We start from the raw sequence: 27982 nt of genomic DNA, 5'->3' as shown, positions 1-27982 counted from the left end.
ATCACACTGAAAGAATGTGCAAACATGACAGAGTTTGTCTATAGACACTTTTATTTTTTTGTACTACAGTAATGTTATATTAATTTTATTATCAAGAATACTGTGTTTTATTTATTTTTACCACCAACTCCAGTGCCTTCCTAAAATCTTGTTTTAGCCCCAGGACTGATAAATCCACAAAGACAGTTCTTCATAGATTGGTTTGTTGCTCTACACTGGTCTAGTGTGTGGATCAAACAATGTAATACAGCATTAAGTTCCTCTTTTGGCCTCTGAACAGAACACACAGCAGGGCTGACTCCTGTCTGCAGCTGAGGTCCTCATTGAGATGCAAGGCGCTGTGTTCTGAGCTGTACCCTGTTAAACTCACAAATCCCCCACCGATGGAATTTAAGCTGCTGAAATGGTGACACGCTCTGTGCTCTTAATGCTAGAACAATTTGGAGTTGCCTAAACGCAGAATACAACCATACAAGTGGATCATATATGTGTATAACTGTAAATCGTAAACGTAGCTGGGTAAAAATAACTTCCGTTATACTGTAGCAAACATGCTCAGTAAACTTTAGCTTGAATCAATGTGTATTTTTAACACAGTGGCCCTTGGGAGGTATCACCTTTATAACCTTATTGTTAGTTTTATAATTTAGTGTCTTAGTAGGGGTCCAATGCTGCTCCGGTGCAACTTGTGTTTGGTACATTACCTTTATGTCTTCTCATCTATACAGGTGTGAGTCCAGGTATTTGTGGAGATCCCGGGATGCCTCCACATGGGGCCCGACTTGGAGGGGAAGAGTTTAAAACCAAGAGCCTGCTGCGTTTTAGCTGCGAGGCCGGGTTTAATCTGATTGGCTCTGTGGAGAGAACCTGTCTTCACAATGGCACCTGGAGTGGGACGCAACCAGTGTGTCAAGGTAGGAAATCAAAACAACTTCAATGAGGTTTGGAGGGTGAATGTGAATTATTGCTGCAACAGACCTTTCAGATAGACTTGACATTTCACTCTGTTCTATTTTATATATTATGAGAAAAAAGTCATGCATGATTTGTGTAGTCAATAATGTTTTTTTATTCTCTTATTGTGGCTTTTGTTTTCAAGAACTGTCACCGCAAAGCAAATTCTCTGCACTGTTCTTTCCCGCACCAGCAAACTTTCCGTCTACTTTCACCACATCTATAAATATTATCTTAGTCTTCCTATAGATTCCTGTCTTGTTTGTCTCACTTCAGCCTCCTTGTAGTGATATTTACTATTCTTAACAATTTTACAAGATTTCTTTCTTGATTTGATCTATTCATTCATACAATTTACTCTCATCGTGGACATAGACAGACCTCAACATCTTCAGATTTGCCGACTAGCTGTCTTCCCTCAGTGTCATTATTATATTTATATACAGTGACCTTTGACCTTACTGTTTCCTAGATTTTGTTGTAACATTAAACCTTCATTCACATTTGGTTTTCATTTAGTCCTGGTTAGTGTAGTTGTGATGTAGATCTGGATTGGTCGTCTTCTATTCCTGGTTTAGTCCTGGCCTAGTTCAGGTTTAGTTCTAGGTTTTTGTCCCACTTTAGTCCCACTTTAGTCCCACTTTAGTCCCACTTTTGTCCCAGTTTCGATGTGGTTTTGTCTGTGGAAGAGAAAACGCAGACTGGGTTTAAAACGTCAGCTCTTTTTAAAATATCTTTTTCAACTCTTGATGCCTGTTTAAAGGGGCAGTATGCAACTTTTTGTGGTGAAGGGTCTGCCATCTGTTTCCATGGAGATGTTATTGCCTTTCCTGGAATGTTACATGGTTTGATATTAAACTTAAACATGAACATTTATTCGATAGTAGTTAACTGGAAAAAATGCATTTAAGATAAATTTTTACTGTGAGTGGGATTGCCTCTCCACAGATCTGACCAGTAACTTGGTCCTTCTTGTCTCCATGGAGATAGATAAGTTTAATGACTGTGGAACATTCCAGGCAAAGTAATAACATGTTCATGGGGACAAGCAGGGGTGGACCCTCCACCCAAAAGGTTACACAGTGCAGCTTTAAAGTTCTCACTTTAGGAATTTAAAGACACTTTTAAAGGCACTTTACTTTTTAACAATTAAATGCAATTAACTAAATCGTATTGTGTCTCTCTTAGACTTTGTGCTCTCTTAGCAGAACTTCTCGTAATTATAGGAAGTTCTCTAATGATGATGATAATGATTATGCTATAGCTGGAGAGATTTTTAGGTGGTTTGTCAAGGCCCCAAATAAGGCACTACATTTACAAAAGAGGAGAGATCTCCACCCATTTTTGTTGTATCCATAATGTTGTGTAATAATTGCACAACCTTTTATAAAAGTATCTACACTTTACTGACACCACTGTCCTCTGAGCTAATACACTGTTAAATATAAACATGTGTTAAAGTTTGCAGTTATTCATGTAAGTCCTTTCTATCATGGAGCCAGTATTTGAAGGCTTTAAATTAAAATGTCAAGAATTGAGTCCATCATTTTTATCCTTTTATACAATAAAATAACCCACAGTAGTTATTACATTTGAAATTGGTTTTAAGAATGTGTCTGAATGTTAATGTGAACCTATACATCCATTTTCTGTCATGACATCAGGACTGTTCACCTGTACAAAATGACAAATGCATTAGATTCAATTGTGTTTTTGCACCTTTGGCAGTTAGACCCATGTATTGTACAAGGGGAGTAGAATATTTTTGAAGATAAATCTTACCCCGGGGTGCAGACCCTGGTGGTGTGGAAGAGCTGAGGGCCTAAGGAGGAGGAGTCTTTTGGGGAGGTGAGAGGTGAGAGCCTCCAGTTTGAATACGATGTACAAGCTGCAACTTCATTAGTAAATATTTTGCTGACAAACATTATGTGGCTCCAGTTTCCTGTGCGCTGTCACTGACGTGAAAATCTATACACACACAATGTTTGCACTTCTGTCTGTGTTTTTAGGCAACCATGATTATTTATGTCTGCGTGGCCTTGTTTTTCATTAAGCTAATACTGGTTAAAAGCTGATTCAGAAAGGATGCGTCATATATCACTGAGACATGCTCCAAAAACCTCCAGACACGTGCACTGCAACACTTGCACTCACAACAAAACAAAGCAAAAATCTTACACACACTCTACACGAGCACAAGCTTGGCCTGAGTAGAGCTTTTAAAGGCTCTAACTAATGAGCCCCATCAATAGGTGTCTGATTGTCTGAGGCTGTCAGCTGTCATGAACTTATTAGTGAAATGTGCTTTGGCTGGTTGCTAATTCCTGTCTGCTCTGTTAATGTGCTGTGCCAGCAAACTGAAGATCAATGGCTCACTAGTTTGGACCAGGCACGTCTGTGTTCCCCACAGACCATGGGTGTCCTGTACTGCTAATGTTGTCTGTTTTACTTTAAATTCACTTCACCAACAAGATCAGGGGAATACCCTTTGTCATTATTTATTAAAGGTAAAGACATCTTAAATCTCGCTGCTTATGCTTGCATTTTGTCTGTGTGCATTAATAAAAAGTTATACTGGGAAGGGCATCCAATATAAAACTTTTGCTAAATAATTATCTTAAATCACTGCTTTGTTAAAGACAGAAAAAACTATTTCTTAAGTGTGTGCTGAAGATGTTACCTTTCTGGGCAAGTACTAAACACTAAAAGAGAAGCATCTGATGGGGGGCATCATGGGAAATCTACGATGAGTCATAATTGATACTTAGTTTTGCCGACCTGAAGCTTTAATTTGACTGAAATCAAACACTTTTAGGCAGAAAACAAGCATTACTTGTACTTGGTATGGACTCTGTGTGTGATAATATTCTTGATCATTTTAATTTCCATTATTTTATATAGTACTTCTCGACTACAGCACATCCTTTTTGTCATGTGTGTTCTTAATATAACTAAAAGCAGGATGCAGCTTCTATTCCCGTAAAGGCTAAAGGCTCAGAGCATTGTTCAGTCATTCTTTTGTAGTGCCGCTGGGTTCTATAGATGTATGACAACCTTTATCGCGCATTTGAAATCCTGTAGTACATCTGTCAGTCTGGGCACATTTCCAAAAAGTTTGGGTCATTAATCAGAAGTAGTGCCTCCAGAATATACTGAATGGTATTTGCCGCAAGAGTCAAACGATGATCTCTTTATTCAAAATCCAGCTGATCAGCCCGGGTGACAGCCCCGACAGCATTGCCTGTAGTAGGATTCTCTGATTAATCCCCACTGTTAAACACTTTTTGTCACATTTTAGCTGTTTCCTGTGGCAATCCCGGCACCCCGGCACATGGCAGAATCATCTTCAGCGATGGCATCACCTTTGGCAGCTCTGTGGCGTACGCATGCTGGGATGGCTTTAAAACATCGGGCCTGACTACCAGACATTGCACAACTAATGGCACCTGGACAGGGCAACCTCCAGACTGCACAGGTAAGATCACTCGTTTTAACTTACACTGACCAGAATTATGACCGTAAAGAAATGAAATGCTTAGTGATCACACAGTTACTTCATAAATGCACAAATAAGTCAAAGCAAGTAATGATCTAGTTTAATAAGTTATCTACAGGGAAACGCACCTCATTTAAGGGAGAACTATAGAACTTTTTGGTTGAGGGGTGTGCTACCAGGGATGTTTTTGCTTTTGTTTAAGTTGAACATTTCTACTTTTACAGCTCTGTCTTGGTTATAAGTGATCAGTCCCTTTTAAAAGTGGACCTAGAAAGAACTGCAGTGAATCAGTGGTTTGTGAGGGTCGCACAAGCTGCAGGTTATTGATTGATCTGTCAAAATACAGAGAATTTCTGTTTGTTGTGGGGTTGTTATGAGTATAAAAATAACATTAGGAATACAACAGTCAGAGATGTGATCATTCAGTTACGCCTCATTCAAGCCTCTATGTTTGTCAGATTGGGATGGACTTCTAATTTGTTTATGATTTGAAATTGTGAAGAACGTAATTACTGTAAATAAACCAGTCAGCCTCCTCAAGCCTCATTCTCCATCAGTATTTCCAAGGCACACTGCTGTTGGTACATAACAAGAGAGATGAGGAAGAGTAAACATAAATAGTGAATCGACAGATTGGTATGCTCCAGTGCAGGTATTCTGAAAGGCATTTCAGCTTCAGCCCAGAAACAGACTGTTTTTGGAGAAAGATTGTAGGAGGTTGATAAAGCTCTTTATATTCCGTGCAAAATTGCTCTAGGGAAGTTTGAGGAGACTGTGTGTGAAGGTTAAGGAGGAGGAGGTTCATGGGCCAGGCAGGAATGGCTAAAAACATCGGCTTTCATTAAATCTCGTGTTCACTCCCACTATAATACACATTTGACAAGGAGTCTAACTGCCAACCTTGATATAAAGTACATGATTTTGTACATAATCAATGTGCTTGTTTCCATTCTGCAGTCATCAGTTGTGGAGACCCTGGACCTATTGCCAATGGAGTTTATTTAGGAAGTGATTTTACCTTCAACCACTCAGTCACGTATCGCTGTAACCCTGGACACTTGATGGAACCTCAGGGACTCGGGCGCAATATATTACACTGCACTAAAGATGGGACCTGGAACCAGACCAAGCCAAGCTGTAAAGGTAAGAACAAACAGCCAACAAGCATCAGGGGGGTACACTGTATGCTGCTCTACTTTATGTGTGCGTCTTTAATCACACGTGCGTTTATATCTCTGCTGGGGTCGTCTTACTTTGTCCAATGCAAATACAAAACAGAAGAAACTAGCTATGCCCTGGTTTGACTCTGGTCTCTGTGGTGAAGGGCACGGAAGTAATCATCTCTTTAGCCCAGGATGTTGTTGCATAAGGTTAGGACTATGCAGTATGAGAAAAACATCTGGAGAATTAGAATTAAAGTAATGATAATAATGCAATGTATGTAGGTAAGTATGTATGGAGGTAGTGCGTTTTGGAGATGGTTTACATTGCATGATTCCACTGCTGCTCTGGGTTAGACTGACAAAAGTGAGGCTGCGCGATGGCCAATGAATGAGCCACATTCATACAAGGCAATTTGGTGATCACAATGGACAGGACACAACAGCTTCCACTATAGCCACTGCTGCCCCCTGTGGCACCTGATATTTCCTGCAGATTCCCATCCAAATAACACCACGCCCCGCCCCTGTTTAGCTTTCAAGATCTGACCAACGTTGCCAAGCAGGGATTGCCACAAATGCATGTACAAAATTACCATTATTATTGGTTTTTTTGGGGGTTTTTTTGTGAATTTGTAGCATAAAGCATCCAATCATTCGAGTGCAACTCCTCAATTCTTTTCACTCTGTGCCACAAATTCATTATAAATACACTGGTGCCCACAAAGCTTTGATTGCAGACACGAGTGGATTTTGGGCACAAGAGACTGAAGCAGTTATTTTTAAACTTTTTATAGTTGAGAGTGATATTGTTTTGTTGGGAAAACAAAAACTCTCATCTATTTCTTTTTTAGTGAACCAATTCTTTGACAAAACTATCGAGAGGCTCCTAAAATGCTGTAAAATGTTGCCTTGCATACAGTTTTTAGTTTTTAATGCTGGCAATATATTTCCTATGTCCACAGGAGACATTGGCTATATATACCTGACATATCTGGCCACATCAGATTAAACCTGTCTGAAATGCAAACAAACTGAGGAGTCGTTATACCCTTTAGCTTTACTTTACCAAACTTAAGGGCATCACTTTACATTATAATTGCACCGAAATGTTTTGTACTCTGAAATAAATGTCACATAAAGCCAGTAAAATACTAATTAAAAGAAACTTTTGACAGAGCAACAGCTACCCGCATAAATAAACAATAGTCACAAAAACATCCACACTGGAGCCTTATGAAAATAGCTTGTAACTTTAGCAAAGAGATATAATAATAATAATAATAATAATAATAATAATAATAATAATAATAATAGAATACATTAAACTAAAGTGTGTTTTATAAAAGCCTGTACCGGTTCAGCTCTGATACTCCACAACAGCAAAAGTTGGAACGTTTCCTGAGATCCGCCCTGCCGTTCCTTCCCACAAACACAAAATCTCCTGCTGGCTGCTGCGGTTGCACAAGCTTTGAACTGAGATGAAAAAAGAGAAAGCAAAGGCTACCGAGCCCGAGCCCGAGCCCGAGCCTGAGCGGTGGGGCACAGCGAGGCAAGTGCAACAAGGAGATCCTGTAGGTGATAGAAATGAGGGGAATGAAAACAGGAAGTCTTTAAGTTGTGTCGTTCTTGGCGTCGTTCAGCTGTTCCTTCTGATCAGTATTTCTCCATTCTGCTTGCCAGTATTTTACTCTGCTTTGTTACTTAACTTCAAACAATCCACAAGGCATTTTAATTATGTTTGGAACAGAAACAATTTTAAATAGCTTGATGGCTCAAATGAATCCAGTGAAAGCCAAAGAAAGGGAGCAGTGCTATAGATAGACCTATAAAATATACAAATCTTTAGAAAACTCTGCTCTTTGTTTAGTGATTTGAGTGATAGGGTGAGTGGGAAAGCACTGTTATATGTATATGTATTTATTTATTTATTTATAAGTGCATAATAATCAACATGTCAAACAGCATCACTGTAAATACGCCGGAATTAGCACAATAGCTAGTTTACATCCGTTGTCCTAAGTCAAAATCGGGAAAGTTCTGTCAATATGAACAAGTATAATTGATTAGACCAGTGATGGCAAAGGCTCACGTAACACATTTAATCAAACTGCTGTGTTAAAACATTGCTCGTTGTTGTAGGCACATTTAAAACCTGCCTACACAAAGGAATACTGCCACATCTTTGACCAAAACCAGGGCCTACACAAAGAAACCTGACATAATGAAATGCAACGCTCCAATCGATTGACAAATGATGTTATTATGTTGTGTTATATCATAAAAAACAAACGTGAAATTCTCAAGAATCTGAAAACTTATTGCACTAAAAAGGAGGAGGAAAGAGTAAAATCATTAAATGTAGTGAAGATGTGTGTTGGATCAGTAAAGTAAGGAAAGGCACAAAGGACCAAAAACACAAATAATCCTGAGATTAGGCTGTTGTAGGAGGAAAGAGGAGGACCCGGTGTTGGATGAGTGTGAAAAGGAAGGAAGAAAGGATGGTGTGACAAGGCATTAGAAGGTCCTTCAAGGAGAGAGAGGGCGAGACGGGGGGAGAGGGAGAGAGAGAGACAGAGAGAGGGCGAGGGAGAGAGACAGACAGAGGGAAACAGAAGGAGACAGAGAAAGAGGGAGAGAGAGAGGAGAGACAGAGAGAGGGAGATAGAAAGACAGAGAGGGAGGGACAGAAAGAGGGAGACAGAGAGAGATGGAGAGAGAGGGCGAGAGAGAGCAAGAGGGAAACAGAGAGGGAGGGAGAGAGATAGACAAAGGGAGAAAGAGTGTGAGAGTGAAAGAGACGGAGGGAAACGAGAGAGAGAGAGGCGGACAGAGAGACCTCGAGAGAGAGAGAGAGATGGAGAGAGGGCGAGAGTGTGAGAGTGTGTGAGAGAGAGACAGACAGAGGCAGAAAGAGAGAGTGAGAGAGAGAGACAGTGAGGGAGAGGGAGAAAGACAGAGAGAGGAGAGAGAGGGTGAGAGAGAGACAGGGGCAGACAGAGAGCGAGAGAGAGAGTGAGAGAGGGAGAGTGAGAGAGGGAGATGGTGAGTGGGTGAAGCTGATGTGAGAAACAATAAGAGAGACAAATCAATACCTGCCCCTAAACCTGTAAACACACAGCTGAGGAAAGGAATTAAAACTCTACGATGTGTTGGAGGGTAAACTGAAGAAACAAAGGTAGCCCAAAGAAACTATAATTACAGGATACATATAACACTTATATTGCACTTATTCCCACTAAGGGTTACAGTTATGGGAGCATAACAATTCAAACCCAGGTTATATACGTGGCACTTATTGAGAGGAGTGTTGAAAAGAAATGTGTGAATGGAAAGTACAGGTCTATTAAACTGTATTTATATGAAACCATAAATACAAATCTTCCATTGTACACGGGCACAAGTGGTTTTTGAGCACAAAGGGCTGGAACCACCGTGCTTTGGCTGGTTGTATGATGCTGAAAAGTTTTAGAGCAAACTCTCGAAGTATTTGTACATTGAATACCAGTTATCTGTTAGCAAACTGTTTGTATTTCTGGAATATTTTAATGTTTCCTGGCAGTTGATTTGAAAGTCCCCATTTACTTAACCTAATGTATTTTTACACTGTATGAAGAGAAGTTATGTGCACCATCCAGTTCTGAACTTGATTAGAAGAAGTTTTCCTACATGTTCCTGTCATTTTCTGGTTATTCCTGTGATGTATTGGTCTGGTAATTCTTCTCTCACATCTCCATTGCTTCTGTGTGTGTATTTACCTGTGTGTGTGTGTTCATAGCTGAGCGAATAGAGCGTGAAAGCATCTGTCTCCTGATTAGATGGGTATTAGACTGACTTTATTAAATGGTTGAAACCGTGCAGATGGTTATCATTATCTTGGGGAGTCGGAGCCATTCGTACACACAGATGTTTATCACAGGCCTATGAAGCTGTACGCACACATGTCTCCGGTCACACATGTCTCCGGTCATACGGTGTTAAGTGCTGTGTCGTCTTTGTCCACAGATGTATGGAGTCTGGCAAGTTGGATGGACGTTGCGCATATCATTTTGGAATCATGTTTTTTCATCCAATATAGCTGTAATTGCTTTGTTTGTTAGCAACATTTGGTGCAATTTAGTGAAGTAGACTGTTGTTATAAAATCTGGTTTTTAAGTGGCACTGGTTAACTGCTAATCATTAACACTGTACAAGTGGTTGTTCCACTTGCACAATGAACTTGTACAAGAGAAAGCAATTCTTCATCAAATCCATTTTTCCATTTGTCTGCATCAAATGGATAAATTATACACTCCCAATCACCAAGGCAAAACCAGTTAATGTTTTTTTTTTTTTTTTTTTTTTTTTTTTTTTTTTTAAATCAGTTAAAATTCAGAGTGTAAAATTCGCACTGAAAACATTCACAGCAGGATCCAAGATGCCAAGGCATAAGCAATCAATTATGTGTGGACAAAGGCGACCTGTTGGCCTTTCTCTGTAGTGGGGCTGATAGTTAAGAAATCAAAGAGATGAATCAAAGAGATGATGAGGCTAATTCTGACCAATCAAACTGGTTTCCTGCAGTATTTCCTGGTTTTTATAAAGTTGGACTCAATTAGGATCGATTGCTTATGCCATGGCATCTTGGATCTTTACTGTGAAAATTTTCACTTCAAACACATAGAAAATGTCACTTAGAATTTCAGCAAAGTAAAAAAAAATAAAAAATCTAAGTGAGAAATGCAGCAGTATTTAAAATTTTAAATCTGAAAATAATCTTCCATGTATCTTTCGTACATTTGTTTTTGATTATCTGACATTATATTGTGAACTTTATATTGATACATTTTGAGAATGAACATGTCCTCACTGAGTTGTGACACAGTAAGTTAAAAATATGTTTAATGCTGCGAGTGAGTGCTCTTTGCTCCCATGTGCTGGCAGTGTATTCTGGCTGATTTTTACAAGACACATGCTGAGACAGACCCAAGTTCACTGTAGCCCACTGAGCATGAATTAGATGCCACCTGCAAAATGATGAAAAACATTTTAAAATGAGATAAATTTCAGAGCAAAGCAGTGTGTGATTGTCAAAGCTATGTAAATTTATCCAACCACTGAAGCATGAGTCTTCATATGGTCGTCACTTATACTAAATGCATGAGCGCAGCTGTGTTTGAATAGTCTAAAGACAACCACCTGGCAGAGAGCGAGTGTAAACTTTATGCACGCATTTTACTTTCCAGTACAAATAAAATAGTAAAAACCAGTGCCAAAATGTGAAGAGCTCTTCCTGGTGTGAAGCTGCAACTGCTCTGGCGCCGTTGGGTGTGTCCTGTTTTAGGTGATTCGAATCAGTGGGCAGTGTGTCATGTTTGTGTATTTATCGTAGTGATCCACTGTGGACCTCCGCCTCAAGTGCTCCATGGGAAAGTTGAGGGAAGTGACTACTCGTGGGGCTCAAGTGTCAGCTACAGTTGTTTCCATGGTTACCAGCTGTCCTCTCCCACTGTGCTGGCGTGTGAGGGAAACGGGACGTGGACCGGAGACGTGCCCCAGTGTCTGCGTAAGTCTACTGCTGGAGCTGCCTATTAACTCTTGTCAATCTTCATCTCATATACAATAGAACCACTAATGCATTTTTTCAAGAACAAAAGTATCAAACTAATATTTTAATTCTGATTTATTTTAATGATTGTTTTTGACGTATTCATATTGCATTTGTTTGGAAATGATTTGCCTACCTGGAACTGGCTTTTTATACATTCAACACAGTTATATATTTATTTAATTTCAACGTTGAAATAAATATGTTCAAACTTAATAAACAGATAAAAGGTTTTCTTCTGTTTTCAATAATATAATACGAGCTATATATTCCACATTATGACAATTTAAAACCAAACAAACTAATACTAGCTGATGACAAAACAAAGTAAAACAACACGTCCTAACCTTGTTTTTTCCACTCCGTCAGCCGTCCTCTGTGGTGACCCTGGCTCTCCGGGCGGGGGGTCCAGGGAAGGAAATGTCTTCTCCTACAGGTGAGTATGTGATTTCTGCCAACTAGGACTCAGGAGATGTGGGCAAGCGCGTCCAAATGTCCACTTTGTAATCCCTAATGATGTTATTGTTTTGCTCCTTCAGGTCAGAGGTGAGGTTCTACTGCCATGCCCCCTACCTGCTCGTTGGCTCTGTGTCAAGAGTGTGTCAGGCTGATGGCATCTGGAGTGGACAGCAACCAGCCTGCATAGGTAAATAAAGGACTCAGAAAACAGTACTTAATTTTAGCTCTTGGTTTTAGTATTCTAACCTATGCTTTGTTTGACCCTGCTGCGTGTGTGAACGGGAATACTAATCTCAAATACATTATAGACCTGGTGCCTTTGTAGTTCGTGGAGATTTTGATTTTAATTCCCATCTCTCCAACCTTGTTCCTTGTATCTTTTTATAATTCTATCGTATAAATAAGAAATATATCCCAATATACAGTAAAATTAAAGTTGCATGATGTGAAAAAATGTGAAAATGAATAGGTAATCATTAAAAGTAGCCAGAGTACCACCAGACTGTTTTACATTAAAGCCGTGCATGCAAAAATGTGTGCACCATGACATTTACACCTTTGCCTAATAAATACACTGGAAGGATACATTTTACTGGCGTGTGCAAAATACAGAGGATAGAAAATGCAAGCCAGACTGTTTACCCATTACAATATTGTTTACTACAACTGATACTGGCAACTGCAGTGGAGTTTCGCTTCAAAACAAGTACTGTGTGCAAATTACATTTACAAGAAACTAATCAACAAAGTCATCAACAATTTTAGACAACTCAGTAAATCAAGTCTATAGCAGTAGCATAAACCATTTAAGACCAAGGAGAACAAGCCTCGTTATAAGGTCCGCCATTGTGTTTTGTGGCTGGGTCTAGTAATTGTATTGTAAAATTAACCGCAGTGGAGACAGAGAGGCACAAGACTTGTAAAACTCATATTGCTTTCTGCTATACCACCACTGGGTACATTTACATGGTCAGTAAAAATCAGATAAAGGATCAGATAACTCAATAATTAGATCTTGTTTTTGGTGTGTATTATACTTACAGATATATACAGAGATAAGTGTTAGTCAATGGATTAACCGGTGTATTTGGAAGACAAAGCGCATCAAATTTTAGCATTAGTCTTTCAATCATTAAGACTTTCTCCTTATTTTTTTGTTTTTTACCTCATGAGCCACTTATTTGCATATTCTGTCCTTGTCAAAAGCTGCACAGGTGTGAACAATCAGAAATAAATCCCGTGACATGACATTTCAACAATGTGATAACTTCAGAACTGCGATAATGATCAGATTTTTGGTTTCCCCACATTTCCCACACAAATAATGCTTCCCTTGAGTAGAAAAAAATGCAAGTCTTAATCTGACAGACATGACGTATTTCATCGACATAGGATGAAGGAGTCATAATCAGATTAATAGTAAACCAGATAAGTCTTTTAACATGATTTCTATATAGATAGTGCTGCACGTAATCTTTTTGATAAAGTTTCTGTTTTTTTTAGATGTTTATCAATCAAAGCAGCTTCTTATTTTGTACTGCAAATTGAGAACATTTTTACGTCTTGATTGTGTTATAAATAACCTTTGTCGCATAGCTCTGTGATGAAGGTATACAGCCAGTAATCAAATGTCCTCTTTCTGCAATCACATACAATAACAAATGTGTCACAAATCATAAACTTGCCTTGATTATATATGCTGAATCTATGTCCACACAGCACTACAGGTCATAAGATAAATACAGGTGTCTTGTTTTCTTCTCCCACATGTTGATTACCGGTATGTGCCTCTGTGTGTTTTTAGACCCCGCTTTCAACAGTTGCAGAGATCCAGGAACACCAGCCTACGGCATCCCTGTTCTGGCTCAGGGTTTTCAGGTTAGATATAATTTGCATATTTACCTTTCTAACTTTTGTAATGCATTCATATGAGGATTGTGATACTATGCTCATGCTAATTATTGTTACTAATTGATACTCACTAGTATCAAAATTACATGCTCATTTGATCAAGTATCTATACTGAAAGAAATACATCAATTGGGCAAAATTTGACATTTCTTGAATAGTTTTTTTCTCTAGAATAATACTGATCTATATCTAAACTAATATAAAACCAACATGGAAATTTAACTACTATTATTTTATCTTGAAAATTGGATTCAATTGTCTAAGAAAAAAGGTGGTATCAAATATTTGGCCTTTTCTTTAGTGTCAAAATCGAGTTTGAAATGTCTGTATTGTCCGTCCATCCATTTTTTTTCAACTTTATCTGGGGCTTGGTCATGGAGGTAGCAGTCTGAGCAGGGTGGCCCAAACTTCCCTTTCCACACACACTTCCTCCAGCTCTTCTGGGGGAATACTGAGATGTTCCCAGGTCAGCTGAGAGACATTGTCCCTCCAGCCTGTCCTGGGTCTTCCCCGGGGCCTCCTTGCAGTGGGACGTGAATGGAAAAACTCCCTATCTCTAAGGGAGCGCCCAGCCACTGCAGAAGAAGTTCATTTTGACCTCTTGTATCACTGATCTTGTCCTTTCGCTCATTACCCAAGGCTCATGGGAGGAAGGTAGATCGAGACTAGTAAATCGAGAGATTTGCCTTTTGACTCAACTCCTTCTTTACCGCAACAATGTGATACAGTGACCGCATCACTGCAGGCGCTGCACCGATCCACCTGTGCATGTTGCAGATCCTGGATCGATGAAACCATCAGGGCAACATCATCAGTGCTGGTGAAGCGTTGGGCGGTTTGTTAGAAGTTCTTTGAGGCTGATCAATAGTCCTCCTCCATGGTCTCCCTGAACTCCTTCCAACCCCAGGTTTTTGCTTCTGCAACTGCACAAACTGTAGCACACTTGTCTATTGGTACCTGTCCGCTGCCTCAGGAGTCTCACAAGTCAACAGGGCCTGATCGGACTCCTTCTCCAGCCTGACGGCATCCCTTACTTCTGGTGTCCATCACCAGGTTCAAGGTCTGCTGCCATGACAGACACCAGAGACCTCGTGACCACAGCTGTGAGCAGCCGCATTGACAATGGAGGTGGATATCATGGTCCACTCAATGTCTCCAACCTCCCCCGGGATCAGGGAGTAGCACTCCCGGGGGTGTGAGCTGAAGGCCTTCTTGACAGAGGGCTCTGCCAGATGTTCCCAACAGCACACACAGGGCACATAAAACTAGCCCAACTATATCTACCTCTCAACCTCCTGCACAAGCTCAGGCTCCTTCCCCCTGAGGTGATGTTCCACGTCGCTACAGCCAGATGCTGTGTCTGAAGACTGGGCTGTCAGACACCTATGCTTGACTGCTTGACTTCGAGCCCCAACCCCAGGCCTGGCCCCAGGGGGTGACCCCATCTGCGCCATTCTGGGCAATGTCACAGTCCTTGATATTTTACTGTTCATGGAGGTATTGTGAACTGCTCTTAGTGTGGTCACCTAGGACCTGTTTGAGATGGGGGACCCTACCAGGGGCATAATGCCCCAGGCAACGTAGCTCCTGGGATCATTCGGGTATGCAAACTCCCCACCACGATAAGGTGACAGTCTGTATCGTGAAAACACTGATTCATACAGTATGGGCTGTATATCACACATATAACATGTATTGTACATAGTTTGTAGTGAATATTACTGTGGAAAGGTTCATTGTGTTGTTACACATACATCAGTTTAATGCTTTATTGTTTTGAGGCATGTCAGAATCCAGCAAAACTTTTGGTTGTTTTTCTTATTTGTATTCTGTCCAGGTTGGTAGTAAAATATCCTTCAAATGCCGCAAGAATTACCACATTCTTGGCTCCACCACAAGAACGTGCCTGGAAAACCTAACCTGGAGTGGGACCCAACCCGAGTGCATAGGTATAGATTTACTGGCACAGTTGGTCGACATTTTTCCATTATTCATCTTCATTGTAAAGCTGGTTGATGCTATTAAGTTTGGATGTGAAGGGTAGTTTGACATATGATGTATTATGGTGCTGATGCGGCTGTCTGCGGTTTTCCCCATAGCCCACTCGTGTAGACAGCCTGAGACTCCCAGTAATGTGGATGTTCGATCCATGGACCTGCCCACGCTGGGATATACACTGATCTACACCTGTCAAGAGGGCTTCTATCTGGCAGGAGGATCAGAGCATCGAACATGCAAGAGTGATGGGAGGTGGTCTGGCAAACCTCCTCTTTGCAAAGGTATCATACTATCTCAAAAGTACAGTTGTCTAAAATGGCCCCAACCCCAAAAAGGCAGACATGTTAATCCCATAAGGCTTAAGATACATACAGATTAGATTAGGTTAACCTCAGGCGCACTGTGCATTATGGAAGGATGTTTTCTTTATCTAACATATACACCAATGTGCTTATGGTGCAGAGACCAAGGGAATGTCATGTTAGAAATACACAAATAAAATGTCTCTTGTGGAAATCTATAACACTTTTTTTTTTATTCCCAGTTGGCATAAAGATCAATCCCAAAAGCAGAGAGTCGGACGTCCAGAAAAACAAAATTCGAGGTACAACAAATCAACTGTCATGAATTAAACACTCTCAGAAAAATAGAAAACAAATGACTTTTTGGTGTTACAGTGCCTGTGGATGTGTTTTCGCCCAACTCGGATTGGAGCGGCTTCTATGAGTATCTCGGAAAAAGACAAGGAACAACATTCACTGTGACAGGATTTAACACAACCACAGGAAGAGTCAACGTCACCCTAATGGAGCCGACCGGAGTGTCCATCAGATTATCAGGTAACAAACACAAATATAATGGTAATAAGATGTTACGAAATAGTATGTAAATAGGAATAAACACCATTGGTCATTTATGCTTTCTGCTCACACCACATAAGGCTGTTAGTTTGTACTTTTGTGCAGACTAATGACTCTTCACAAATGTATTTTATTTTAGTTGGTCTGTTTTAGTATGAGGAACATATTTATCCATTGTTAAACGGTTATGTCACATTGAAAAAAATACATCTAATTGCCAAGCTCCATTTGTAGCAGTATCTGGCGTTCTACTGACCATTTTAACATACAATTCAGAATCAATAGTGAGCTGTAAAAAACCAAACAAATACAAAATAATTTCATCATGAGGCTCGCACATTGGCGTGTCGTGTCAAACAGCACAATCTTAGTGTGAGTAAGTCGTGTAGCTGCAGGGAGAATGTAATTTTTCTTCCCCATCCTGTCAGTTGTTTGGTGAAGGAAATGGGGGTTACCAGGTGTCGGAGAGCAATATGTCAGATTATTATGTCATTTTTGGGTTTTTTTAACTTGCTGTTTTTGTCGTACTAACCATTATTTTTCTGCTTGTGCTTGTGTAGGCACTTATAAGTTTGAGGAAAACCAGTTACTCCTGAAGGTCTATCAAGTCAAGGGGCCCACAGAGCATTACTACAGCAAGTTTAAAAACGACAATTGGGCGATGGATGGATATGTAAGTACTCACAACTTTTATCAGTAAAATCAACAGTACTACACTAGTAACTAATTTACACACTAACTGTATTTTAAACCAATTAATTACAATATATATTCCATAGCAGTTTGGGTTTTTAATAGAGCATTTACCCTCTGAACTCGATGATGGAACATATGCTTATCTTTGTAAAGAAGGAATAAAAACTTGCAAGGCATCCATATGGTTTCAAACTTTGTACGTGATAAACAAAAAAGGGTGTATTTATCAAGTATTTATCAATGCCGTTAAGATAAAGCCTTTTGCAGAGATATGTTCAGTTAAAGCTTCACCACACATGAGATCCCATTCACATTTGTGTCACGTGTAAATATTCATTCAATAGTCATTTGCTTCTTGGTTCTCGTCTCTACTTCTCTGACAATAGCTCCTTTTACGTGTAGAGGTTGTGGAGAGAAAATCATTGAGATTTCAGATGAATCTTGTGTCACATTATGCAAATACAACTTCAAATACAAAGGCATCTAATTAACACTGTTTCAAAGAGAAGAAAGATGCCATTTTCACTTCCATTTGCGTTCAAAGGTGGGACGTTGTTTCATAAAAGTATTATTACCAAAGTTGCATGAATTCATCCAATCTACTTTTATTATTGTGCGATTTCTATATAAGAGCAGGAGCACATTCTTTGGCATGTCTTTTATTTCAACTCCAACAAGTTTTCGAAAAATGTTGCTGTAAAAATATTTGGAGTAATTACCTTTTATTGCTATGTTGGAGGATGGTGCAAACGCTCTGAAAGAAAAATAAATGGAGTAGCTTGACAGTGTTGTTGATTATTCTGTCAAAACATCAAAAAACAGACATCCAGTTTTGTTTTAGGTTGTGTGTTTCATGTCGACTTTTGAACTCTGCATGATGCGATATTTGAAGCAGGAACCTGTGAAATAAAAGCCAGAACGGGAAATGGATTAACAGTCTCAACATGTTTGACTTGTTGACAGAGAGGAAAAAAACAGGAGCAATAGAGAAAATCTTCAGGGATATTGTAAAAGGTGGTACCCGACAAGAATTGATGCGGGGAAAGCACGCAAGATGGAGGGGAGGCAAAAAGAGCAGAGACAGTTAGCCAATTTACCAGGTTGCAAATGACACTGTGAGGGAGGGAAGCGGAATATGACAGGCAGATAATGGCCGTGTTATGATTCCAGAGAAACAATCTTTTTACAGGTTAAAGATGAAAAACCTCTTTTCCATTTGTTGCTAAAACGTTGCAGTTATAACTCTCAGACAAGATGCTATGGCCGGAAATATGGAAAGGATAAGACGCATAACTAAGCACTGCAAATTATAAAAAATATATTAAATTATAAAATGTGCAATTCACTTTTTTTCACTATTTTCCACCACACTTGAGAATTTTTTATCCAGCCAATAATTACACATCACATTTTTATTCCAACATTTTATAATTATGAATTTTGACTGAAATTATTTTGTAAACATTTAATTTTTTTTTTAGGTCACTGCTGAGTCGGATCAGAAGACGTTTGTTTATCAAGGACACATCCACAGTAAAGATTTTGGCAAGTTCCACCTGATAAGACAAGGTACATCAAGTTCACCTCCGAAGTCAAAAACCAATACCAGAAGTTCATAGTACAGGGAGCAAATTTTGTGTATAAAATAAAATTGAGTTTCCATTTGTGCATGCAGCTGAGCGTGTGCGTTCATATTTCTGTGTCCCCAGGTCCTGTTACCACGGCGATAGACCCATCCAGCCCATACACAAACAGCAGCTCTGTGGCGGCGGCCATCTTAGTCCCGTTCTTTGCCCTCATCCTGTCAGGATTTGCTTTCTACCTCTACAAACACAGGTAAGCCCTAAACCCTGTATTTTAAATCCCAGCAGGACCCATGTCTAAAGCACTTCTCAGTATTGCTCTGTCAGTCATTGCTCTAGTCTAGTACAACAGGGTTTGCAACAAAATGTATCTATGACGGCATATCATCTTCATACAAACTGCAATTTAATAACACTTTTTAGTCAGATTTGAATGCATATTATATTTACAGTAAGACAATAGCATTGTATAACTGCAGCTAAATAGCCTTAAATAGTTTATTAAGAATTATTTCTGCTTAGTAACAACTTTTTAATGCCCAAACTCAAAGTCCTAAATGGAAACCCTAATTAACTAATTACTAAACCTGAATAATTCCCAATTAACTAATAATAATGTATTAGTTCATTATGAACTAAGTCTTTCTTGATACTTCATTAAGGGTAACTAAGGTGTAGTTATATGTGACTAAAGTGTAATAAAAAAAAAATATATAACCATAAACATTGTAAAATCTACTAGTCTTATAAACAAAAATGTATCTGGGCAAAGTTGTTCTATCTTTTAGTTTTGCAGTTTTTGAAAATTAATTTAGACATTAAACATTCAAGTCTTTACAACTTTCAGGCCTTAGTCATCCAACATAATATTATTAGCTTATACTGTAGCCGCCTGTATTGTAACTCATTTGAAATGTTGCTGTGGATTGCATAACAATGTGGCCACTAAGCTCCCCTTGATAAATGTACTATTGCGTGTTTATATTAAGCCGGCACACAGTTGAATTGTAGAGTCTTGCACTGAAATCCCCTGCACCTATTATGTTGAGTTCTCACTGGCACAAATTGTGTCCTAGTTTTAAAGCTGTGAAGAGAAATGTCTATTGAGAGCCACATTTTAGAAGTTAGGAGTGGAGCGAGTAGATAACAAAAATGGAAAATGCACTGAGCTTATAAAACATCTCCGACAAGTATGTCTTGATTGAGTTGGGGTGAGGTGTAATCACTTCCCTAAAATCCATTAACAGGTTTTTGTAATTTGCTTCTGGTTGAAGAAAATACATTGACAAAACAGCAAACATTCTTCTGTTTATTGCACTCAAAAAACTCCAGTCGCTTGAATAGATTTGCTTGGTGTTCTAAAATTACACAGTGAAAATTAAGAATATTTGAAAATACTCTCACATTTTGTGTACAGGTATCCAGCTTTATCTTAATCTGATTCTTAACATGAGGTCAGAACAATTAAAATCTCTCAAATGTCTTAAAAGCAATAACAACAAGGCTTCAAGTGGCACTTTATTGTAAAAAACAAACTGAAGTATGAAAACTTAGAAAGAATTGTTCCACATAATCATAGCTCTTCTCCTCTAAAGCGTTACATGCAGATGACCTCTCAGGTACTAATCAGACACTCACAAAAAGGCCTTCAAATGACTTGATTTACATACTGAGATGGAAATGTCATCAGTAACTTTTGAAGAGGTTCTACAGTTGTATAAAAAAAGACCATCTCAGCTTCTGCCAAGGAATTTCACACAGTTATCACTTAATGTACTGTTTGTCCTGGTCCATTGTGTAAATGTCAAATTATGCATCAGGAAAACCAACATAAAATCTGCAACTAAAGCAGACTGTTTTTAATATTTTTCAAAATATTCTACCAAACTTAAAATTCTAATACATGTATTCAATATAAATAAGGACATATTTTTAAACTTTGTATGAATGTAATGACTCCCCAACATTTGACTGTACACAAAATGTGTTATAAAGTCAGAATAGTGCAAAAGTACTGGTTGAATAAAGCTGATGGTTGTACGCAGGGCGTTGTCTGCTGACACAGATGACAATGAGAGACCTAAAGACACCTGGGGGCCTGGCGGCAGGTAAGACTGAGAACTATCACTCACCTGGTTTCCCACGGCAACCAGTGCTCAGCCGGCCGCCACATCCTCCGCTGACTTTCTCATTTTTCTTTTCTTCATGTTATTTGGTAAGGCTGCACAATCTTTTTATGCCTTCGCACAATTACAGGTGGTAATTTCTGTGAATGTCTTGCAAAGAAAACAAGTATATACTGTAGACTTTGAAAATTGCTTGTATTACAAAAAAGAGCACTTTTGTAAGCGGTGCAGCCCTACTGTGTGACAAAACCATCATTTCAAAGTAAAAGCAGGGCATGCTATTCTGTCTTTGATCTCATTGTCATCTCTGTCAGCATGATGGAGCTGTGCATACTTCAGTCTTGTTTTATTGTTTCTCTGTTGCTGTGTACATGAGACAACCACAGTTTTGATTTTATATACATGTCATATATTACACGATGACAATCAATGTAACTAATTGATCATATGTCTTCTGTGGCTTGAAGGAGATTTTGGATGCTTGTTTAACAGTATGCCTGAACCTGCATGACTGTAAATTTTCTGTCTGAGCATTTAAGATTTTCACCCAAAAATCTTTTAACTTTTTCACCTTAAGCCAGTGATGAGTTCACTGATTTGGACCAGTGCCACTCAGGAAGGCTGTGGGTGTGTGTTGGCGTGTGCGTCGTTTTGTAAAGTAATGGGTAGAACATGTAGGCTAGGCTTACTGGCTCCCCAGGGCAGGATCTGTACCAGCACATGCACACACACGCACACACGCACACACATACACCCACATTCACACTGTTAATGAGGTCAGAATCAAACAGCGTTTCAGCTGCAGCACTCCTCCCTGCTAATAGTTCCACAGGGTTTGGGAGTAAGTGATTATATCTAACAGGATTATGGGACCTGATTATCCAAACACGTAATCTGCAACAAACTGATAAATTAGCAGGAGGTAGCCATATTTCACCAGATAGCAATTTAGAGCCCAGTTTTTTTAATGGTTTGGGCAGAGTGGTCTTTTGGAGTTGTTGGCTGACACTTGGTTGTGTGATGGCAGGTTTGATGCTTGTAGACATGAGAGGAGCAGATGGGCGTCAGGCAGCCAAACCACTGAACCATGGATTCATTAAATTATTCCCAGAAGTCAGGATTCATCCATTGGTTGAGTCACCTTTTTCTTTGTAGCCCCTGCTAGAAACTCAACACCTCTAGTCATTAGTTTATTAAATACAATGTAGTCGTCTTCCAACTGGCTTCCTATATCGTAGAGGTGAATCTGTTTGTCTAAATTGGCTCTAGTGAATAAAGCTGAGAATGAATTGTCTATGTATACCTCTGTTATCTCCAACTGTTACTGGCCACAGTTCAGAGTCATGCTTCAGGCTCAAATAAGCAGAAGATGGATGAACTAAATACCCTTTGATACTAAGTGGTGAAATGTTCCGCTGCTCTGTGTCAACCTAATTCTCCATCGTTTGCTGTTTTTCAGGACTCGTCCCAAGGTCCAGTTCAATGGCTACGTCGGTCATGAGAGTTCAAATGGCCAAGCGTCATTTGAAAACCCCATGTACGACACAAATATGAAACCCACTGAAGCTAAAGCGGTGCGATTTGACACCACACTGAACACAGTCTGCACTGTGGTATAGTCCCTCCTGCAGACTGCCCTGAGCAGTGGTCCAGTCCTAGTGCCACGTCGCACTGTGTGGTCAAACCAAAGTCAACAGAAGGAGCCGAACTCTGGATCTGTGCTGTAGCATGCCGGGCCTCCCAGCAAAACCTGCACAGATACAGCTCTGAGCTACACCCACACTGATGACAGTAATCTGTACTTCCAACATATGGAGTCTGATACTTAACTTAGACCTTGGTTTAAGAGATTCATGCTTAAAAAAGAAGTCAGACTTGTTTAATAAGCTTGGTAGCCTTTGTTTGCCTAGTTTCAGTTCTAAATAGAAAGGGCTTACCTTATTTTACCTGACTTCCAAAATATAACAGCGTCCTTAATTCTTTACTCCATTCTGATTCCTGTCCGACATGCAGTGTGGAGTACTGTATGCTTTGTGCTGCAGACCAGACATGGGCTTCACTGTTAAATTCATCCCTTTATTGGAGCTCGGGAACTGCTCCTCCCTCCAATCTCCTGCCCAAGTCCAATAATAATTGAATAGTTCCTCTGTCAACACTAAGGCTTTACGTGTGCTGGACAAATACCTCCCTCAAGCCTAGACTTCAATCATCTGAACACAACAGGACTGGACATTATGACAACTGAGTTTGTTTTGAACTCCCTGGACACTGACCATTTAAGTGCTGTTGTAGGTACATAACTGCAGCAACATTATTATACCAGATGTGCACCAATGTAAACCTTATAGAAATACTGATGGCTACTTGTAAAAGAGCAACTATCCACAATATATTAGTTTTAATGGATTTAGCCTGATGTGAGTACCAGATGTCTCTTGTTGGACAATCAGAAGTGACTATTTGAGGCATATTCCCTATCACATCACTGTTTTATTTATTTGCCAGTCAAGTGTTTGATAAGATTGCATCATGGTTCTGCAAGTGCTACAGTTTTGAGCAGATTGCTTTAGACATCAGTATTCCTCTAAGGACACACTTAAATTAGTCATGTACACAGAATATTCCTCTCCAGGGTTACTGGCCTGAACAAAAACTGGACATCTGCAGACCAGTCTTCACAAAGCACTGGACTCCAGAGGCCTGTCCATCACCACCTCTGAGTCCAAGTCCTGTGGCTGGAGCAGCAGGAGTCAGGTTTGGAGGCTGACCGAGACGCAGCCTGGAGGCAATAAGCTGTCACCATCATCAACTGCTGCAACCAGCTTTGGCCAATGCAGGGGATGATTTGTCTTTTTCTAACTCTGATGGAGTATCAGAGTTCGCTTATTTTTCTACTGAACAACACCAGTGAATCACAGAGGAGAGATAAGTGGATGTGCTGGTGGCCTCGCAGAAATAAGACATGTAAAATATGGACAGGTAGACCACTGTGTCCGTCTGACCCCAAACAGAGACAAGGACAGAATACTATGAAAATAGTCTCTGAATGTCTCTTTGGCATTTTTTCTTCAGTGAAGATATTGATAAAGAAACTGTATATTGAAACTCAGTGGCCCCAATGGGATTCACAAACCACTGCTGCTGGGGCCCAAAATATCATAAACTTTATAGAAACTCTAACCGCACAAATTTTGCACTAGTGTGTTTTTTCTGACTGGGTTATGAAACATGGTTTTCTTTTGGGGTTTGGAAGGGGTCAGTTCCAAAAGAGAATTTTACTGAAAACTTCTATCTTTAAAAAGATGACATTAGACTGAATACAGGGTTCCAGAGTGTTTGTATATACACATTTATAATTCACGCTCCCTGTTAGCAGTTGTGACCACACGCCACCATCCCACATGACGACATGTGATCTTAGCCAATGGCACAGGTGGAGTCTGTCTACCTGTACATTCATTGCCACACACTGTATTGTGGCTGTAGTTTCTGCCATTCTTCAGAATAGTTGGTGTTTCTGAAACATTGTGGATACATGGATCAAAACTGTGTGGCCAATCCACTATTTTATGTTTCTATTTCTTGTTATTAGTTGACAATTATTTTTTTAACCACAGATATATTGATCATTAGTATTGATAATGCTACTAAGGTGTAGCCCTCATGAATGCCTTATTGTGGATGGCAACCTACACTTTCAGAGACACCATGTTATTCTGATGCGCTCTTTAAAAAGATGTGTCGAGCTCATTTACATGTACCATAATAGCACTTACGCAACACATCTTTTCACAGAGTGAACAGTGCAGTTTGACAGTTGATCTTCAAGGCTAAGAACAAAATGGACATAGACAACATGCACAAATTAACGTTGTCAATCAATCCCACCTCTTCATTGTTTGAGAAATACCTCGTGTGCAAAGAGCAAGTTCCATTCTGCTTATCAATGCTGGAAACACACTGCAACAAATACACAAACTTAGCCAGTGCAGCCTTGCATTCAGCTTATTTCCTGCTATACTAAGTCACAATATCTTATAAACACCCCGGAGTTTTCACTGGATCTGAGAAAATTCACAAGTCGAAATCACTCGCCAAGCTTGTTATTTCTTGCAGTGCCATCACAAAGAAGTTTATTTTTGAAAGATGCTGCATTTGGTTGAGTTCACAGATGTAAGTGCGTTCATATCTTACACTGACTGTAGGTCTGAGTGCTTTTTCACTTTTCCATTTCAGTTTTGTTTTGTCAGGTGTCGTTCCACTGTTACACTTGTCTAATGTTCATTCATCATACTGGTTATTTACAGCAGGACACACACACATGTCCACATATACATCATACAATCTGATCTTGTGTATACACATATACACATATACACATACACATATACACGAATGACCCTGGAACACATTATGTGTAAATAAATAAATAAATAGCCCAAGACAAATGCATTTCTGCATTATAAAATCAATTGCAAGATCAAAGCAGAATGTAAAGGGTTCACTCTCAAATGCTCATTTTCCACCCTTTAAAAAGTCGTCTGTATTTAACCTAAGATAATTTGATCATGATCTTCTAATCTGAGATGCTCAAATACCCCAGTTTAAGTGTTCAATCTTGTTTAACCTTGTTTTTGCTCAAATGTGGTTTTGTGAGCTTTGCACACCACTGCTGTCAGCTTTTGATTGCATTTTGTGTTCCATTACAATATTTTGGATGACTGTGTTTAACAAACATTTGGCATGAGACCATTGTCACTGCTTGTATTTTACTGTAGTTCAGAATTGTCTGAAATTGCCGGCAGCAAAAATAATAACAATATCATTATCCAAAGGGAATGTGTTGTTGTCGCTTGTGCTTGAGATCAGAATCACGCACCAACAAACTACAATGTAGATCCTCATGATCAAAAAGCGCCAAATGTTTTCAAACAAGAGCAGACACGTCAAGAGACAAAGTGGAGTTGTTGCTCTCTAAATTGTGAGCTTGTTCCCCTTTATTGCTGTGGCGCATCTAGTGCTTCTATTTAAATTGATTTAATTAATTTAGGGGAGGTTTCCCGCCGCGTCAGGAGAGCATAATAACGGCTGGAAATTAGAGGCTGCAAGATTTCCACAGGCATAATAAAAGGTCTCATTTCTCACATTTAATGACACAGATCCAAACTCCTGCTGTGCCCCGAACCACAAAACGTAGACCCTGAATTGTCCTTATATCTGTTCTCTAGATACCCAACATAGATTCTGATTTGCAGCTGAAACTGGATTCAAATAGAAGTTTGAGAACCAACATATGAATCAACAGTCTGTTTTTATGAGCCATCAAACTCACACAAAACTGCCTGTAAAAACTTCCACCAGTGCCTCCATGTTCACTCTCCTAATGCACTTTCATTATTTATTTATTTGTATATTGGTTTTAAAAGCACATGATATGATCTTGGGGCATTACTAAGATTAAAGCCTTTTAGTAGGAATTGTCAAAAAATCGCTTTGAAGTGATTTGTATGTACTCAGACACATTCAAATTTAAATAATGCCTTTTAGTCAAGTAATTGCCCGAGAAGTTTGATTCAAATGCATCAGTAAGATATGTCCAAACTTAAACTATAACAGTTATTTAATTAATAAGGTAATGTCATTCTTTATAACAGTTTGTCAAGTTCCCAAGACTCTCAAGACTCCGCAAACCAACCACATGCTACTAATAAAATAACATCCCTTTTAAATACAGAGAGAAGTGTTACGTATAAAGAGAATTAGATGTTAAAATATTGTCATTAAGATCTCTGCACAACAGTTCCTTTTTACTCAATTAGGGACTGTCATAATCTTTGCTTTTAAATAAAGACATTCAGTGAAATTTTAGGACAACTTCTCAAGAATTTAAAAATGGCTTAAGTGAAGTTTTTCATATCTGCTACATAAATATGCAAATTACAATGTCAGTGGTTCTTAAGAGAAACTCGATGGCTCCAGGGTTTGACTATGTTGAAACTGATAAACTTCATATATGTACTGCGAGGGAATATTAGCTGTAATGTATTTTGCCAACTGATAGGGCTAGTTTGAGTTATTTGGCCCAGTGCTAACTAATACGTTTTACTGGACATTTGTTAGACTTGTATTATATTTACCTTAACACTTTTGGACAGTGTTCTCATGCCTAATCAGGTTTAACACATCTAAATTACACATTATGGATTTATTTTTATTGTTTTATTATAAGTGGAATCCTTTTCTTTTTCAGATAAACTGCGCCTAAAATGTTTTACACACATGCCCATATCACTTTCATTTAAACTACAGTAGTGATTTGATATTTCCACACAATTATAATGTATTGAGACCCCCTTATAAATCATACAGTTGCATCAACACATCACTCATTAATGCAAAACGTAAATGTAAATAATCATTGTGAGATTATAATATTTTAATATGTATCATTATTTTTTGTGTATTTTATTTTTTTAGACCAAAACTATACCAAAATTTCCAGAGCGCCTAAAATGTTTTATTCCCATTTCGCTTTGAATTGAAGTAAATTTGATCCTTGCACAAAGTGACACACCCATCAACACTCCTATAACTGTACACGTGCATCAGTACAACAGTTTATACCAGTGTATGTCTGTAAGTCGTGGTAATGGATGATAGTTTCTTACAGAGTCATTCATGTGGACTTGCAGTAGTTTTTGTTGCACATTGATGCATCTTGTTCAACCGCTCACACAGACGACAAAGATGGCAGATCTCCTCACGAGGGCACCCACCTTTTTCTGTTAAAGCTTCATAGTTTGTCTTTCATTCTCACAATCGTCTCATTGTCATCATGTGCTGCTGAACTTGAAGTAGGTGCAAAAGATATAAAAAAAAGTTTTGTACAGAAATCTATTTTTTATGGAGAATTTGTATAAAAAAAAGAAATACAAATTATTATTAAACATACTGTACTTTTTATGATAAATGTTGTAGGTACAACAAAGTCTTATTCATCAGATCAGTGTTTTTACTGTTGCTCACCATGTACTATTGCTTAATCTGACCCCAAAAGTGTCATGTGATTATTTTGTCTGTACAGCTGCTTTTATACAAGAAGGGAATCTACAAACGATAGTGGTATATAAATAAATATATAAAATGCATAGT

The 27982-nt window shown here is 39.0% G+C and overlaps 1 protein-coding gene across 1 annotated transcript in view; it reads left to right on the top strand.

Moving 5' to 3' along the window:
* The window catches only part of LOC117389056 (CUB and sushi domain-containing protein 1-like), a 234072-nt gene extending 209839 nt beyond the window's left edge, over positions 1-24233 (top strand). The window contains exons 59-74 of the mRNA XM_033986629.2: positions 729-914; positions 4253-4429; positions 5408-5593; positions 10982-11155; positions 11567-11633; positions 11737-11843; positions 13461-13534; positions 15405-15516; positions 15667-15846; positions 16110-16169; positions 16243-16404; positions 16986-17098; positions 18603-18690; positions 18831-18957; positions 20750-20812; positions 22290-24233. Coding sequence (XP_033842520.2) covers positions 729-914; positions 4253-4429; positions 5408-5593; positions 10982-11155; positions 11567-11633; positions 11737-11843; positions 13461-13534; positions 15405-15516; positions 15667-15846; positions 16110-16169; positions 16243-16404; positions 16986-17098; positions 18603-18690; positions 18831-18957; positions 20750-20812; positions 22290-22449 — 2036 coding nt within the window. The 3' untranslated portion in view covers positions 22450-24233. The remainder of the gene's footprint in view (positions 1-728; positions 915-4252; positions 4430-5407; positions 5594-10981; positions 11156-11566; positions 11634-11736; positions 11844-13460; positions 13535-15404; positions 15517-15666; positions 15847-16109; positions 16170-16242; positions 16405-16985; positions 17099-18602; positions 18691-18830; positions 18958-20749; positions 20813-22289) is intronic.
* The last annotated feature ends 3749 nt before the right edge of the window (positions 24234-27982 follow it).

The sequence above is a fragment of the Periophthalmus magnuspinnatus genome, chromosome 3 (assembly GCF_009829125.3).
Source record: "Periophthalmus magnuspinnatus isolate fPerMag1 chromosome 3, fPerMag1.2.pri, whole genome shotgun sequence".
Taxonomy (NCBI): domain Eukaryota; kingdom Metazoa; phylum Chordata; class Actinopteri; order Gobiiformes; family Gobiidae; genus Periophthalmus; species Periophthalmus magnuspinnatus.
Note: the sequence above shows the minus strand (reverse complement) of the source record. Positions and strands in the feature narration are given on the sequence as shown.